The following is an 18,177-nucleotide window of genomic DNA, read 5'->3' as shown; positions in this document are numbered from 1 at the left end:
ACTCTCACCCACAAACATAACCTACTGCCTCAGAGACTAAACTGTGCATGTCATTATCTAAACGAAATCCAAAGGTAAAAAGCAATAGCTGCTCCAGATGGGAGGGAATCAGTGAAAGAACTCTGGAAGTATGAAGAATCAAATGGAAAGAACACCCCAAAAGAGGAACACCAGCTCTCTAGCAATAGATACAACCAAAATCAGAACACTGAAATGACAGAAGAAGAATTTCAAACATGGATTGCAAGAAAACTCAATGAAATGGCAAGAGAAAATGGATACCCAACATACACACACACCAAAAAAAAAAAAAGAAAACACAGAAAACAATTTCAGGACTTGGAAGACAAATTCACTAAAGAAATTGAAATAATAGAGGAAAATAAAACAGAACTTCTGGAAACAAAGAATTTATTCAAGGAATTACAAAACACAGTGTAAATCCTTAAGAACAGAATAGATCAAATAGAAGAAAGAATCTCAGGGATTGAAGACAACACCTTTCAATTAAACAAGTCAGTTGCAGGGATAAAGCAGAAAAATAATAGAAAAGAGGGAAGCCTACAGGAAATGTGGGATTATGTAAAGAGGCCTAATATAAGAATCATAGACATCCCTGAGAGTGAAGAAGAAAATACACAAGAGTTGGATAAAGTATTTAAGGATACAATAAAGAAAATTTCTCTGGCCTTGCTAGAAATCTAGACATCCAGGTACAAGAATCTCAAAGGACTCCTGGAAGATTCATTGCAAAGAGGAAGACACTATGACACATAGTCACCAGACTAACCAAAATAAACATAAAAGCAGCCCTCCTATGAACTGTAAGGTGAAAGAAACAGGTAACCTACAAAGGAAAACCCATCAACTAACTTCAGACTTCTCAACTGAGACCGTACAACCAGGAAGAGACTAAGAACCCATTCTCAGTCTTCTCAAACAAAATAATTCCCAGCCTAGAATTTTGTATCCTGAAAAACTAAGTTTCTTATATGAAGGAGAAATAAAGATCTTCTCAGACAAGCAAAGACTGAGGGAATTCATCAATACAAGACCTGTCATCCAGGAAGTACTCAGAACAGCATTACACATGAATCAGCACAATAGACACTCACTAGTGTAAGATCATCCAAAAGCTAAAGGTCAAAGGCCAGATACCACAATGGATCAAGACAGAAGATAAAGCAACAAAGTATAACTTAACAGGATGAACAGAACTGTCCCACTTATCAATCCTTTCAATAAATGTGAATGGCTTGAACTGCCCACTAAAGAGATACCCGATGACCAAATGGATAAATATACACAAGCCAAGCATCTGCTGTCTCCAGGAAACACATCTAACCCACAAGGATTCATTCAGACTCAAGGTGGAGGGCTGGAAAACAATATTCCATGCAAATAGAAACTGAAAGAAAGATGGCCTAGCAGTTCTGATTTCAGATAACTTAGTCTTCAAATAAACAACAGTAATGACAGACAAAGAAGGTCACTATATAATGGTGAAGGGTACAATTCAACAAGAATATATAACAATTCTAAATATTTATGTACCTATTTCAAGTGCACCTAGATTAATAAAGTAAATCCTACTTGATCTAAACAAAATGATAAACAGCAACACCGTAATAGCCATAGACCTCAAGTCCCCTCGGAGAGAACAGGACAGACCCTTCAAACAGAAAATAAACAAGGAAACAATGGACTTAAACAGAACTGTAGAACAAATGGGACTGATAGACATTTATAGAACATTCTACCCAAAAACCACTGAATATACATTTTTCTCATCAGCTAATGAGACATTCTCTAAGATTGATCATATCTGAGGCCACAAAACATGTCTCAACAAACTTAAAAAATAGAAATTATACCAGGCATCTTCTCAGACCACAGGGGAATAAAATTAGAAATCAAGTCCAACAGAAACTCTCATCTCTACACAAAGTTATGAAAACTAAACAACTTTCTGCTGAACGATTATCACATTAAGGAGGAAATTAAGATAGAAATCAAAAGAATCTTTGAACTAAATGGTAAAGGAGACACATGTTATCAAAATCTGTGGGACACAGCTAAAGCAGTCCTGAGAGGAAAATTTATATTCGTAAATGCCTACATCCAAAAGACAGAAAGATCACAATCAACAATCAAATGAATCATTTCAAAGAACTAGAAAAAGATGAGCAAACCAGCCCCAAACCCAGCAGAAGAAAATAAATAACAAAGATCAGAGCAGAACTAAATGAAATTGATACCACAAAAACTATACAGAAGATAAATAAAACAAAAAGTTGTTTCTTCGAAAAAATAAACAAAATTGACACACTTATTGCTAGGTTCATGAGAAGCAGAAAAGAAGGGACTCTAATAAGTTCCATCAGGAATGAAAAAGGAGAAATTACAACTGATATCACAGAAATACAAAATATCATCTATGAATACTGTAAAAACCTCTATGAACATAAATTTCAAAATGTGGAGGAAATGGACAAATTCTTAGAAACATATAGCCTCCCTAGGCTCAATCGGGAAGAAATAAAATTCCTGAACAGACCAATATCAAATAGTGAACTTGATGGAGCAATAAAAAAAACTTTCCTAGAAAGAAAAGTCCCAGACAAGATGGTTCCACACCTGAATTTTACCAGATCTACAAAGAAGAACTGGTGCCTATCCTGTAGAAATTATTCTACAACATCAAGAAGGAAGGATCCTCCCCAACACCTTTTATGAAACCAACATCACCCTGATACCAAAATCAGGAAAGGACACAACAAAAAAAGAAAACTACAGACCAATATCCCTTATGAATACAGATGCGAAAATTCTCAACAAAATCCTAGCAAACTGAATTCAGGTGCATATCAAAAAAATAAACCATCACGACCAAGTAGGCTTCATCCCAGAAATGCAGGGATGATTCAACATACGTAAATCTATAAATGTAATTCACCACATAAATAGAAGTAAAAACAAAGACCATATGATCCTCTCAAAAGATGCAGAAAAGCATTTAACAAAATTCAGCACCTTTTTATGATAAGAATCCTAAACAAAACAGGCATAGATGGGATTTACCTTAAAATGATAAAAGCCATATATAACAAACCCACAGCCACCATCATATTAAACAGAGAAAACTGAAAATATTCGTGTTTAGAAATGGAACCAGACAAGGTTATCCTCTATCATCACTTCTATTCAACATAGTGCTGGAAGTCCTGGCCAGAGCAATCAGACAAGAGGAGGAAATCAAGGGCATACAAATGGGGGCAGAAGATTTCAAACTACTGCTCTTTCATGATGATATGATCTTATATCTCAAGAGCCCCAAAGATTCTGCCATGAGACTACTCAAATTGATAAACAAATTCAGCAAAGTCTCAGTTTACAAAATGAATGTACACAAATCAGTAGCATTCATATATGCCAATAACAGTCAAACTGATAACCAAATAAAAGACTCAATAACCTTCAAAATAGCAACAAAGAAAATAAAATATTTATGAATATATTTAACTAAAGAGATAGAAGACCTCTACAGGGAGAATTATGAAACACTGAGGAATGTGACCTACAGATCCAATGCAATCCCTATTAAAATACCAACATCATTTTTCTCAGGTCTAGAAAAAATAATTCTACACTTCATATGGAACCAGAGAAAACCCCATATAGCAAAAACAATCTTAAGCAAAAAGAACAAATAGGGATGCATCAATTTACCAGACTTCAAGGTCTATTACAAAACTATGGTAACTAAAATAGCATGGTACTGGCACAAGAACAGAGACATAGACTAATGAAACAGAACTGAGAACCCAGATATAAAACCATCCTCATATAACCATCTAATCTTTGACAAAACTGACAAAAACATATACTGGGGAAACGAATCTTTATTCAATAAATGGTGCTTGGAAAATCAGATAGCCACATGTAGAAGACTGAAACAGGATCTGCATCTCTCACCTCTCACAAAAATCAACTCACAGTGAATAACAGACTTAAACCTAAGACATGAAACCATAAGAATTCTAGAAGAAAATGTTGGAAAAACTCTTATAGATGTTGGCGTAGGGAAAGAATTTATGAAAAACACCTCAAAGACATTCACAGCAACAACAAAAATAAATAAATGGGACCTGATCAATTTAAAAAGCATCTGCACAGTCAAGGAAACTATCATGAGAGAAAAAAGACAACCTACAGAATGGGAGAAAATATTTGCATGTTACATATCCAATAAAGGCCTGATAACTAGAAACTATATAGAACTCAGGAAAATCAGCAAGAAAAAATCTAACAACCCTATCAAAAAGTAGGCAAAGGATAGGAACCGAAACTTTTCAAAAGAAGACAGACCAAGACAGGCCAAGAAACATGAAAAATTGCTCAACATCTCTAATCATCAGGGAAATGCAATTCAAAACCACAGTGTGATATCACTTAACTCCAGTAAGAATGGCTTTTATCAAAAAGTCCCAAAACAATAAATATTGGTGTGGATGCGGAGAGATAGGAACACTCCTACACTGCTGAGAGGACTGCAAATTAGTGCAACCTCTGTGGAAAGTAGAATGGAGATACCTCAAAGAGATACAAGTAGAACTACCATTTGATCAAGCAAGCCCATTACTGGGCATCTACCCAAAAGAAAAAAAGACATTCTATAAAAAAGACATCTGCACTTGAATGCTTATAGCAGTAAAAATCACAATTGCAAAGATGTGGAAACAATCCAAATGTCCACTAATACATGAGTGGATTAATAAAATGTGGTATATGTACACCATGGAGTTCTACTCAGCCACTAAAAACAATGGTGATTTAGCACATCTTATATTACCCTGGATAGAGCTAGAGCCCATTCTACTAAGTTAAGTAGCCCAAGAATGGAAAAACAAGCACCCCATGTACTCACCAGCAAATTGATATTAACTAACTTAACTGACCAACAATTAAGTGCACATACAGTAGTAACATTCATCGGGTGTTGGGTAGGTGGGAAGGGGAGGACAGGATGGGTATATTCACACCTAATGGGGGTAGTTCGTACTGTCTGGGGGATGGACATGCTTGAAGCCCTGACACAGGTGGGCCAAAGGCAATATATGTAACCTAATCACTGTACCCCCATAATATGCTGAAATAAAAAAAGCAGATGACCCATTCAGCATTACAAACAATGCAAACAAAACAAAATTGTGATAAAATATTAACAATGCTCAAAATAACAACATTAGTCCCACAGGGCCCTGTCTCTTATTCTCACTTGTGGATAACACCCAGAACTTTGTCCCAAATAAGGGGACACTAAAGGATGATGAAAATTCCATTTGCATAAGAAACTCATAAAGCAGTAACACACTTTCTTTAGCTAACACCTTCCTGATAGCATATGTACAAACTTGAAATAAAGCTTACTACAAACAAATAGCCAATTTCAACACAAATAAAGGTTGTTTAATTCAGCACATTTTTCCTCTAGCAACTTCCAATTCTAAAAAGTATCAGCTAAGAATTTTAGGTTATTTAGCTAACAAAATTCACCTTCACCGCTCCCTAAAAGTAGGCTCTTTGAAACAGATTATCATTCACACGTGAGTTTCCTTTGAGGAGGATGTAAAAGAGTCCAAACATCTCTGGAGGAAGAGCTCAATCATTCCTCCTTACCCTAAAACTCAAAGGAGAAGAAAGACAATTGGTGCACCAATATTTGTGTGTTTGATTGGTTCTTCATCTAATAACTTGTTCCAAAAAGTATTTAAGAGGCTTCTATGTCATGGCACATATAATATACAGCCAGACAGCACAAATTAGGAAGAAGAACAAAGAGAAACAGGCAGAAAACAGATGGAGAAAAAAGGCTATCATACAAAACGGAGGTCATGAAGTCCTTGCTAAAGGTGCCCTACAAATCTGGTTCTAAGCTTTCCACCAACTCAAAGAAGAAAAGAGCATCTGTAGCAAAAAGCAATTTTTACTTTTCCAAGTAGATAAACTTCACATTGAAAGGAAAGAGAGGCGAGATGCATTGGCCTTTAAAATAAGACTGTCACACGATTTTAGTGTTCTCTCTCACGCTTGATCTTATTTAGGTCACACAACAATCTGACGGGTCAGTGTCATGCCCACCAACAAGGGATAAAGTGGGATGGGAGGGGCTGGGCATGATTGGCCACAGTCACCCTGCTTGCCAGTTCCAGGACAGTGCCTGGAACTCAAATCTTCTGACCCACATCCCAGGGGTACAGGGAAACCCAAATTTCACATCTCCCAGCATGAACTAAAAAACAATGAATTCTGTAAGCCTAGATTTCTAAGCTGCAGTTCCTCCTGGGAGAACTACAATAAAAAAACATTTTTGTAATACATGGATCAAAAAGGTTTAGAGATGATATTCAGAACTGTGGTGCAAGCTCACTCCTTCTTCCTCTTCAATAAACATTCATTCTGGGGATTTAAGAATGTAGGAAATGTTTTTGTTTCAACCAGAGTGCCATGGTTTCTGAAAAACCTCACAACTCACTCCTTCCTTTGACTGTCCAAGTTTGGTCTTAGGAAAAACTAGGAAGGAGACTGAGAGTCTACCCACTATGAACCCCACCTCCCAAACCAGAAAGGAAAAAGAGGGGAAAGATTCTCCTAAGTCTCACACTGCACCCCAGCCTGCATCATCTGACCTAGAAAATACACCCTTCACAGGCCCCAACAGCCTAACCCAAGCCTTCAGCGGGTGAGCTCTGTAACACCCTACTTTTTAGACATGGTGATAAAATTGACTTAGAGAAGGCTCAGCTCCACATTGCTAGGAAAAAAGAAAGAGTATCGTGAAATGAAGCACGTGTGAAATGGGAAAGAGGATTAAAAAAAATCTTTCCCCAAACCCCTCCATCACATACACTCAGAGCACACGTATACACACACAGCGTTTCTGAAACTGTTACAGGGCACGTCTCCCAGTGTGTCCTTATGGAAATGCATGATACAGCTGGTCCTGACGGTGACTTCAGGGGACCAAAACCATTCATGCTTCAAAAATATACTCCTCACATGATCAATGCCCAATATTTCCTTAATAGCAATGAAGCCTTTCCTTGAAAACTTGGAAACAGAGCTTATATTGTAAACGCCCCAGAAATTCAAACTATACAGATCCATGTTTTGACAGGCAGAAGTTCAAGGCCTAGGAGAGTCTATTTACTCATCCTATCAACAGATATTGTCTGATCGTTTACTACATTGCACCAGGCACTGTAGTAAGTGCTTAGGATTCACTGATTTTGACAAAACAGGCAAAATCCCCTGGCCTTGTGGATCTCACATTCTATTAGGCTGAAATGTAAATTCATATATTTATGAAGATCAGATTTTTCTGAGTGATACGTGGTCACGACATGGCAGGTTCATGAGCTGTGACATCGTTAGGTTCCATAAAATTACAATGAAACAAGAAGATCCTCGTGGATGTCACATTCTGAGGTTGAAAGGAACACAGAGAGGGAGGCGTTCTGCCCAGGCCTGGTCCTCTGAGGAGAGGTGACAAAGAGGAATCAGCCGGGAAGCAGGCTCTGGGAACCTTTCACTTCTGCTGCAGATGAATAACGAAAAGTGAAACCACACTAAAATCACGTGGCCATACAAAGCCATAAAAAAAATGACTAAATACTGAATGAAGAGTTTTATGAAGTGCCAGGTAAAAGCATTACCTATTCATCCCCAAGAATGGTTCTGTTTATAGACTAAAAATAAATAATGGCTCTATTTTATCCATTTGGCAACATCCTCTTAAGGCATTATTCTCCCTTTTTACAGCTTACATATTTTTTATAAGGAAACCAGTCATACTAAAAGGGGCACATTTTCCTGCATTTATGAAGATCAAATTTTGCTGAGTGATATTCGGTCATCACATGGCAGGTTTATTAGTTGTGATGTCATTAGGATCAATAAAATCACAATGAAACAACATAAAACTTGTACTGATGGCATGCTGAATTTCCTTACAATAACAAACTTGTGCAAAGAATATAAAATAAGCTGATGCCACTGCCAAAAGCATTTCTTTAATATTATTTAATAGGCATGATTTTACGCTGAGACATAAATAGGGCTCCCTGAGGAAGCCTCTGCAAGATCTGAGAACCCTGTGGGGACTTGACGTGTCTGTGTTTATCTAAGTCTATCTAAACTTCTACAGTCCTTTGCAAACAAATCTACCACATAATTCAAAGGGGGTAAATTTATGCAAGGCTTATTTCCTCTCTTTGCATTTGAACTCAACACACACATTTTGTGATTGACTCCATGCCTGGTTCTGTGCTGACCGCTGAACGTACAAAGCGAGAAGAATGCAGTCTTGGAGCTGGCTAGGCATTCTCTGTTCTTAGGAAACTAAACTCACTGTCTAAATAGAGCGCCTCAGGAGTAGTAAAGGAAAGCGCACAGGTAATAAGAGGGCACCCAGCAAGGGACAGGCCAGAAACAAGGGGGATCACAAAGTCAGAGGGGACTTCCTGGAGAAGACGATAGCTAAGTCTCGAGGAGTAAGCTGAGAGAAGAAAAGGGAAAGTGCATTCAGAGGAGAGAAAAGAGCCTGAGAAAGGCTCAGGGATATGAAACAGCTTAAGTGTGTTGTTCTAAGAGGAAAAACTGGAAGTTACCACCTGTCAAAGGCAGGTTCGCCGCAGGCATCAGGAGACACGCAGCCTACGCTTAGGAGCTGGAGTTTATCCTGCAGGGAACTTGCAGGGACGGCAGGGTGACAAAGGGCAAGCCTAAGCAGTTAGAAAGCTGCTGTCCCAGCCCAGGCAAAGCCAGGTGAGGCCACCTGCCAGGGCCACACCTCCACCACGGACGGAGCCCAGCACCAGCGGGTCCCTGACATGTCCTACAAAGGATCCAAAGCCCCAAACAGTTCATTCTTAATGTTTATAGATGTTTGTATTAACTTTTAAGGAATCCCAAATACATGTGTAAAATTTTCCCAAAAAAGGTATTAATTAGTTCTTCTTTGACATTAAAAGACTTAAAATTAAAAGCAAAAATGTTTCAATTATTTTTTACTGTCTTTGGCTTTTAACCTACAGCTTTATTTCATATTAAAGAATAAATAGCCTCAGCTCTTAAACGTAAAGATCACAGCAACAGCACCGAGAACAGGCCAGTTAAACTGGGCAGAGTGGCACATGAGCAAAGTGAAATGGATCTCAGCAACGGTCCAGGTAATTCAAGGTTCCCAAAGTTAGCCAATAATAATTATAATCATAAAGAAATTCAGCCCTGACATTTCATGTAAATAAAAAATAGAGAGACTCTTCTTTAGTGAAAATAATTTTAAGATAGTTTTGATAATTTCATCTTTAAATCAGCAAGGTTGCTAAGAAACACCATAAAGAGTTGTCACATTTTGGGGACGGGGGGGGGGGGGGGAGCATGATTAATGACAATAATCATCTAGTCTAAAATTAGTATTGAGAATTATAAGAGACCCAGAAGTAAAATCTTCTAATTAGTGTTTCTATAATAAGTTATAGCAAAGGGCACAAATGACCTATCTTGATTAGCAATTTCTCCCATAATGATGGTCCATTAAAAATGCCATTACTGGCCGGGCGCTGTGGCTCACGCCTGTAATACTAGCTCTTGGAAGGCCGAGGCGGGCGGATTGCTCAAGGTCAGGAGTTCAAAACCAGCCTGAGCAAGAGCGAGACCTCGTCTCTACTATAAATAGAAAGAAATTAATTGGCCAACTGATATATATATAAAAAATTAGCCCGGCATGGTGGCGCATGCCTGTAGTCCCAGCTACTTGGGAGGCTGAGGCAGAAGGATCGCTTGAGCCCAGGAGTTTGAGGTTGCTGTGAGCTAGGCTGACGCCACGGCACTCACTCTAGCCTGGGCAACAAAGCGAGACTCTGTCTCAAAAAAAAAAAAAAAAAAAAATGCCATTACTTTTAAGACATTGCTTGTAGTGAGATGGAATGAAGTTCTCTTGCACAAGCTTGTACAGTCTCCCACTTTCTCACTCCTTGAATATCAAACCACTCAGTCTAGAAATTTTTATATGTATACTTTATATTTCATACTTATACTCTGTATACTATCGTAAAGATGTTCAATTTTCATTTGTCTAGGTACCATAAATGTTAAGATTCCTAAAGTACAGTAATCCATTTGTCCTCCTAAGAAAATAAATGATACATGTGGCAGCCTTAATAAATTCTCCATACTCAAGATAATAGGACAAATGGTCTGGTCAGGTCACACCTGGAATGCAAAGTTTGGTTCAACTCCATATTAGGAGGTATTCTGCCACCCTGAAATACACCAAGAGCAGAGGTAGAATAGTGACAGGACCCAAGACATGGTCCAGTCATGAGGATTCCACCCCTGAGCATCTCTCCGGCAGCTCCCCCCTCTCCCCAGCTCCACATAACTACCCACTGGAGCTCTGTGGAGTGCATTGGAGAGACCTCTCTTGTGCCATCCCTCCTTTTCCAATGACACTGCAATGGCTGTGGTCTTGGCTAATGGACTCTCTTGCACTAGAGTCTTCTAACTGGCTCCCAATCTCTCCCAGATCCCCTCTCATTCAGGGCTGCCAGGTTAATTTTCCTAAAACAATGTGCTAATTATGACTTTACCCTACAGAAAAAAAGTTATACTCTTCAGACTCTGTTCAGGGTCCCTCATGAATTTGCTCCAACATAGCCTATTATATTAATATTTCCCATTAACACCCTTTATCATGAATGAGTCTTCCCTTCCAGCTTTAGTGAAGGATTTGCCTTTCCTCTTATGGTCTATAGAACATCCCATACACATGTCTTTTTGCATCCTATACCCCCTTTCCACCTATCCCAATGCTATTCACCCTTCAAAGATCATTCCAAATGCTACTCCCTCTATAAATCCTTCCCTAATAATTTCCACCAAAAATAATCTCTCTTTATAGACCTACCTTCTATGACCTACCATTGTAACCTCCTTGAGGGCAGGCCTTGGGTCTGATTTATATTTATCTTATCCAAAGCATGTTACCTTGCATGAAGTGAGGCAGAGATTGCCAACTACGCTCTGTAGGCCAAATGGAACCAGTGGACATGTATGTTTGGTTCACAGGTGCACATCTCCAGCTTCTGACACATTAAACATCTGGCAAACTACGCATGCTCTCTGCAGTTTGCCATTTTCCCACAGTAACCACCAGACCCTACTGCCCCCCCACCCCAACACTGCATATGAAGCGGAGGGTCAGTAGCTCAGTACAATCTTTGCTCTCCTGGTTGCTCTCACTGATAGGATCTGCCTGGCTCTCAGAGATGAGTAAGTCCTGAGAGTAAATGACTTCTGTAGTAAATGATCCATAAGGACTATGACATGAGCAACAGCTGAAAGAACTAAATATGCTTGCAAGAGAAAATGGCAACTGCATGATACGATGATTGTAGTCAGTGTTTTAAAGGATCTCAAGTGGAAGTACAATATTTGTTTGGCATTTGTTCGGTGTAGGTCCAGAGACCTAAAATAGAAACAACGGGCGAGAACACAGAACTTTCTGACTTTCGGGATTACTCAAAAGCAAAATGGATTTCCTCGAGAGGAATGAAATGTCCTTTCCCTGAGCTGCTAAAGCCAAGGCTGCCTAACCACATGCCAGAGGCCCTGAGAGGGAAGCTGACCGGCCGCCCCCAGAGGCCCATTCCACTCCGAGGACCTACCGTGGTTGTCCCTTTCCTAAGCTCATTTGCTGCCTCATGGGAAAGCAGAAACTGGACACAGTAGCACCCACTCTGTATGGACGCACTGCTCATGGGGTTCATGCAGTATGGGAAGAGGGTTCAGGAGGAAACCTTGAGAGACCCCATTATTTAAGGATAGTGGAGCACGAAGAACTGGCAGAGAAAAGGGAGCCAAAATTAGAAAAAAATGTCAGAAGACTGCGTGGCACAGAAACCAACAGGAGAGAGAGTTTCCAAAAATTCCACTTCAAATGCAGCAGAGTTAAAACAACTGTAAGAATTCTAAAGTGCCCACTGGATTTAGGAGATGAGGAGATCATCAGCCTGAGAAGTTCTAGCAGACTCGCAGGACTAGCAGGATAGGGACGGGGGCTCACTCATGCTCACGAAAAGCCTCGACCTTAAGGCAGTATCTCCAGATGGGATATTATATATAGGAATGATGTCATTAGGATTACATTAAAAGCTTCAGTTTGGTAAGTCTAAGCATTTAAATTATACTTTAACTGTTGTAACCCTTTTTGGCAATTCTTTATGATTCTTTAATATACATCAAGCAAAAAAAAAAAAAAAAAGTAAAAAGGAAGAAACTAGGTAACCCAGGCCATTAACAGTCTCAGGAGTTCTGAGTTTCAGCACAGCGGATGGTAGGAAGTCAACTTCCATTTCTAAAAAAAATTGTGCTTATCACAAGAATTATTTTTATTCACAAAGACAGCATGTCATATTTGAGCACCTCCAGTTAGACACAGAGGACAGCACTCACACATCATCTCTCCCCACTCCTCAATCCTCACTAAATAAAAAGGGCACGAATTTGCCAGGGCAAAATAAACAAGAATGGAGATAACTGCACAAGAGAAATGCCAAAAAAAAAAAAAAATGAAGGGGAAGGGGAGGAGGCTGGAAAGAAGACTAAAAGGCAGTTAGTGATTTAGCTATAAAGAGAAAGCTAAAAGCTAAGTAACTACAGGAACAAGAAGTCCACAAGAGGCAGGCAATTCCTGCCACAGAACCCAGGTGCTATGCGCTGAATGTTTGTGTTTCCCCCAAAAGTCATGTTGAAACTTAACCCCCAATGCAGCAGTGTAAGCGATGGGGCCTTTAGGAGGTGACCAGGTGAAAGGGACGAGGGCTCTGCTCCACAAATGGGATTGGGGCCATAGGAAGTCTGTTTGGCCCTTCTGTCACCTGAGAACACAGGAACAAAGTGCTACCTATGGAGCAGAGAGCAGCCCTCACCAGACAGGGAATCTGCTCATGCCTTGCTCTTGGACTTCCCAGCTTCCAGAACTGTGAGAAATAAATTTCTGTTATTTATGAATAACCCAGTCCACGGCATTTTGTTACAGCAGTCTGAGTGGACGAAGAAACCAGGAAGGACTCAGGGGGTGGAAGGTGGAGGCACAGAGTAGGAACTGAAAATAGGAAAACAGATTTAAAGTCTTTAAAAGCAGCAGTTAATCTCCTGATGCCATCCCCCATGGACGGGCAGCCACCTTTTACCCTCCCTGGCAGACGATGAAGGGAATGTGGACATGCCAAATGGTGACACTCTCCTGTCTGTGGCCAATAGCCAGAAAACTGGCAGCCAGCTGTGAGCCACCCTCACCCCCTAGCCCCAAAACAAAAATGAAAATACAAATAGGGATAGGCAAATTCCAGATAAATTGATAAAACCTGCAAAGATGGCTCCAACAACATGGCCAGGCCCCTGCCTAATCATGAGACTGGGAAGCCCACCAGACTTCAATCACTGCCCAGTGCACAGAGTTTCTGATCCCCATCTTAGACTTGTTCCTAAGATGAACAAGAAGCCAACAATCACTAGACATCTGAAGAGAACTTCCAAAATAAAAGAAAGAGACAAAAACAAACAGAAGAAGGAACCCAGAATAAAAAGAGGCAAGGAACAGAAAAATATATATATATATGTACAAAAAGGAATGAAGAAAGATCCTACATCCATAAAATAAATACTGGATGCTATGTTTTTTTAAATTTTTTTTAATTCATAAAATAAACGATTTTTTAGAAATTAAAAATATGACAGCAGAAATTAAGAATCTAACAGAAAGGCTGAAAGATTGTAATCTGAGGGACTCCAACAGAAAGTAGAAGAAAAAGGCAACTAGAAAGCAGGAATTATTGAAAGTGGAGGGAAAAAAACCAGAAAATTTATCAATGAACCAATACAAGAAACATAAGAACATTTCTAATAAATGAAAGACACAATTATCCTGATTGAAAGAACCCACCAGGTACCCAGCACAGAGTGAAAAAAGAGCCCCACCAAAGCATATGGCTATAAAACTTCAAAACAACTATAAAGAGAAAAGTATAAAAGGTGCCAGAGAGGGGAAAAGAAAAAAAGACACACAGAGGAGGCTGAAACACAGAATGGCACTAGATCGTTCAGTCGCAACGCTGGAAGCTAGCAGACAACACAGCAATGATGTCCAAAGCTGAATAACAACAAAAAAAAAATACTTTCAACCTGTTACTGGAGTAGGGCTGGAAACCCTGGCCTAGTGAGTACTCGTGCTTAGTCATTCCTCTATGCCCCAGTGATTCTTTATAACACTGGCCATATCGCATGTACGCTAGAACTTCAAAGAACTGCGTTTTCACTAGACCATGAATCCTCCAGAGCTGCCCTCACCACTTGTATACAACCAACACTCGCCATGCTGCCTGACATGAAATGCCATTTTTGTTGCAAGGATATATAAACATTTATTTCCAGAAGTACAAAGGCCCATCAATACATCAACACACATGGACTACCTTAAAATGTTTTTTATATGCCAGAACAGTCAGCATTCAATAACTTTACAATATACTTTAATAATTTCCCATCATGGATAAACTCCCCCCCCCAAAAAAAAATCTGATTTAAGTTGAAATTTACATCTGAAACATCTCTTTGACTAAGTACAAGTACATATAAAACCCATAATCTCTATTGGGTCATGCACATACCTTGACTAAACTCAGAACAGTGAGGAAGGCTACATGAATCTATGACTAGCTCATAGATTCTAAATTAAAGCTCAGAAACATCCATAGTGAATTAAAAAATGAATAGTTGGAGATCAATACCTAATAAACCTAATAATTTACCTAATAAACCTAAAGATTTTATGGTCTAAAATATAAAATGTATTGATTTCAAATTAATTTTAGCACACCCAGTCTCTGTTTATTAAGTACATCTTAATATTTCAAGATACATTCTTCCCAAGAGGGAAAGATAGTTATTATTCTTATGAAAAGCATGATATTAATGTTAATTTTTTTTCAAAATCTGCTTTCCTCTCCCCTACAATTAAGCCAAAACCAATTTCCTTGGTAATCATCCAATACCTTCTCTAAGACATTTCAGATCAATCTCAAATACGTTCAGAGGGGAATAGGGAGACTTAAATAAACATAAAAAAGCAAGAGCTTTGTTTGCCATTTAATCTTTGGCTGAGTCTGCAGTATGTTTTTAATTGCTATTAATTGAAATTCTTCTTGTCATATTGATACAGTAGACAAAATTAACTCAAAATGTCTAACTTTAATGCCAGATTATGTCAATAACTCATAATCTTTAGTTTCACAAAGTGGTAAGAGAATTGTGATTATCTAAATGATTTAAGCTAATCAACAATTTAGGACAAAGTGCAGATCAGTATACTCACATATACCTTTCCTCATATTCCACAAAGTATTATATAAGATGACCAAACCAAGGTTGTTCCAATAACTCATACAAAGCAGAACAACCAACTGATATCTCTAAAATTTCACTCTTTTATCCTTTCAAAATTGTTTTAGAAAATAATTCCCCAAAAATGCATTTTATAATAATATATAAAGGGTATTCTGAAAATAGACCTATGTTAATTGTATCTTTAGAGTCATACTAGTTAAATCAGAATTCAAAAGCTCCATGTTGACTTCTAGTTTACAAGAGCACACAAACATATCTCCTAAAATACCTGATTTTGACTTCAGGATAACCTGGATGGTATGTCCATCATTGGTGACTTCACAGTCTCGGCAGACCACGTAATTCGGAGAAAGGCGGATGTCCAGCAGTGAGGGGTCATACCTAGCTTCTCTTGAGTTCAGGTTAATAGGAGACTGGTATTCCCCATTTGCATCAGGAAACACCAAACCCCACTCAACACCTAAGGACAAAAAGAAATAAATTAAGAACAGGTTAAAAAAAAAAAGTTACAGTAAAATTTGGACATGTAAAAACTAATACAAACACTTTCATGATCCTTGACATTATGAAGAGGGTCATCATGACTACCATCACCATACAGATGAAATTCGGTAAATGTGAATTTTTGCATTCATTATTTTAACAATCTAATATTATCAAATACCACATACAAAACCCTGGACTAACAAAATATTCTATTTGTATTTGTCCACATAGATGTAATAATTTATGACTCTAGGAAATTTAAGTCATCTTTAAGTGATTAGAAAAAAATGGCATCACAAAAATTTCCTCTGCTCATTAGGTCAGTTATGCTCAGTACTTGGGGAACAGCTGTAACTTTCGACATGCTTGGTGACAGCCAAAAGCTGTAACTCTGATGCCAGTGAATCTTATCAGAAATGCTAATACAGTATTTTAAAGCGTGCACATGTATATACACATATACATATATAATACACTATCCAAATTGTTATAATTAAAATAAAAATTCTATATTTGTTTCAATATATGTGTTAAACACCAATAATGGTTAGCTCTATTAGGAGCCCTGTGTCTTCAGGTACACGTTCAGGAATCTAAATTTTTTTAAGAGCCAACTCCTTCTGGCCAAGCCCAGTGATCCAGCCTACGACCAAACACATGTTTTAGAAAGCTGCGCGTCGCCAGTGTCCTCCTTCAGGAAAAGACTAGAGGCAGAAGCACTTTCCCTCCAGAGTCCTCAAAGCGAGCAAGAAACTGTTCCTGTCGCCAGCACTGTCTTCCCAAGGTGCTGGGCGAGTGTACCGTTGCTCTTCTTGGCTACTCGGAAGGCAGAGAAGGGACGGGCAAGGCTTGCGGGCTGGGCCTCCCCGCGGACGCGCGAAGGTGCGAACCGCAGCCCGAACGCGGGCGGCTGGAGAACGCGGGCGGCGGGCGCGCCTCCCTGGAGCGACTCCCGCCCGCCGCGCGCCGCGGGAGTGGGAAAGCCACGGAGACGCCCGTGGGAAAGGGGGACGTGGTGGTGCTCGGGACGCGCAACACGGCAGGGCGCAGAGCCCCGAGCTGGGCGGGACAGGGACGCGCCGTCCCGGGACCCCGGGCACCCTGACGCCCGGCCGTTACCTTCCTCGTAGCCCCACTCCACACCCTCCTCCTCTTCCTCCTCATCCTCCTCCTTCTCGGGGAAGGCGACGGAATCTTCGATGAAGCTCAGGTCAGCCATGGGAATGCCGCGGGACCCCCGGGCGCTCCTGCCGGCGGTGCCTGCGCGTCCGCGGGGCGAGCGGGCCGGAGTGCGGGCGCGCGCGTGGGCGCGGGCGAGCGCGCGGGAGGGAAGGGCGTCGCGCGTGCGAGTGTGAGCGCGCGTGCGAGTGTGAGCGCGCGTGCGAGTGTGAGCGCGCGTGCGAGTGTGAGCGCGCGTGCGAGCGTCCGGCCCGGAGTTTGCGGGCGACCGGCGCGAGGAGCGCGTGCAGAGTGCCCGGCGGAGGGGAGCTCGGCGGCGGTTCCAGGCGCTGGCGCGCGGCGAGCTATAAACCCGGCCGGGGCGTGTCTGGCACACGAGGATCCGCCCCCTTCGCTGCCGGGCAGGGGGACCGCGGGATCGGACGGCAGGAAACGGGACTGGGGCCGCGGGGCCAAGCCGCGGAATCCGTGTCGCCCCCTCTGGTCGTCCCCCTCCCCCGGTCGCCCCCCCCCCCGGGTCGCCCCCACCGCCCGGCGCTCCCGCACTTGGGCCACCGCGCTCCGCCTGCCGCACCCACAGCCCCGCGCCCCGCCGGTCACCCAAGGTCAACCGTCAGGACCCCAGTGTGCCCGGCCTGGAAAATAAATAAGGCTTTCTCCCCTTATTTATTCTCCGTACTCCGGAAAATACCAAAAAGAAACGGGTCTAGAAGAGAGAGAGGGGCTGCCATGGAAAGGGGAAAAGACAGGGCTGGCGGACCCCGTCACAAAATTAAAGGGGATTCCCTGGCTGAATCCTCCTAGTATTGCGAGTTTACTCTGTGCATTGTCCTTACGGCAGAATGAAAACGAGTATGGAAAATTTTCCAAGAAACTTGTAGTTCTTAAAAACGTTTAAGGGGAAAAAATATTGTGTTCCTCTAGAGAAGCAGATATAATTTAGGGAAATTTTTTCATGAAAAAGTAGTATTTCAAAGACAAGGGTAGCGGAAGGCAACTCAGAGAGGGTGTGTGTTTCTGGTTTCGGAGCCTAGGGTGCTGCCA

At 40.9% G+C, this 18,177-nt stretch overlaps 1 protein-coding gene across 2 annotated transcripts in view; it reads right to left on the bottom strand.

The window, feature by feature from the left end:
* Positions 1 to 17,271, bottom strand: part of CA8 (carbonic anhydrase 8) — a 102,796-nt gene extending 85,525 nt beyond the window's left edge. The window contains exons 1-2 of one of the 2 annotated variants that reach the window (XM_012759544.3): positions 17,074 to 17,271; positions 15,737 to 15,928 (exon numbers count right to left, since the gene is read on the bottom strand). In XM_012759544.3, coding sequence (XP_012614998.1) covers positions 15,737 to 15,928; positions 17,074 to 17,173 — 292 coding nt within the window. In that variant the 5' untranslated portion in view covers positions 17,174 to 17,271. The remainder of the gene's footprint in view (positions 1 to 15,736; positions 15,929 to 17,073) is intronic. The other variant, XM_012759543.3, reaches the window with a different exon arrangement.
* Between the last annotated feature and the right edge of the window lie 906 nt (positions 17,272 to 18,177).

This window comes from Microcebus murinus, chromosome 7, assembly GCF_040939455.1.
Source record: "Microcebus murinus isolate Inina chromosome 7, M.murinus_Inina_mat1.0, whole genome shotgun sequence".
Classification (NCBI taxonomy): Eukaryota; Metazoa; Chordata; class Mammalia; order Primates; family Cheirogaleidae; genus Microcebus; species Microcebus murinus.
This window is presented reverse-complemented; position numbering and strand designations above follow the sequence as displayed.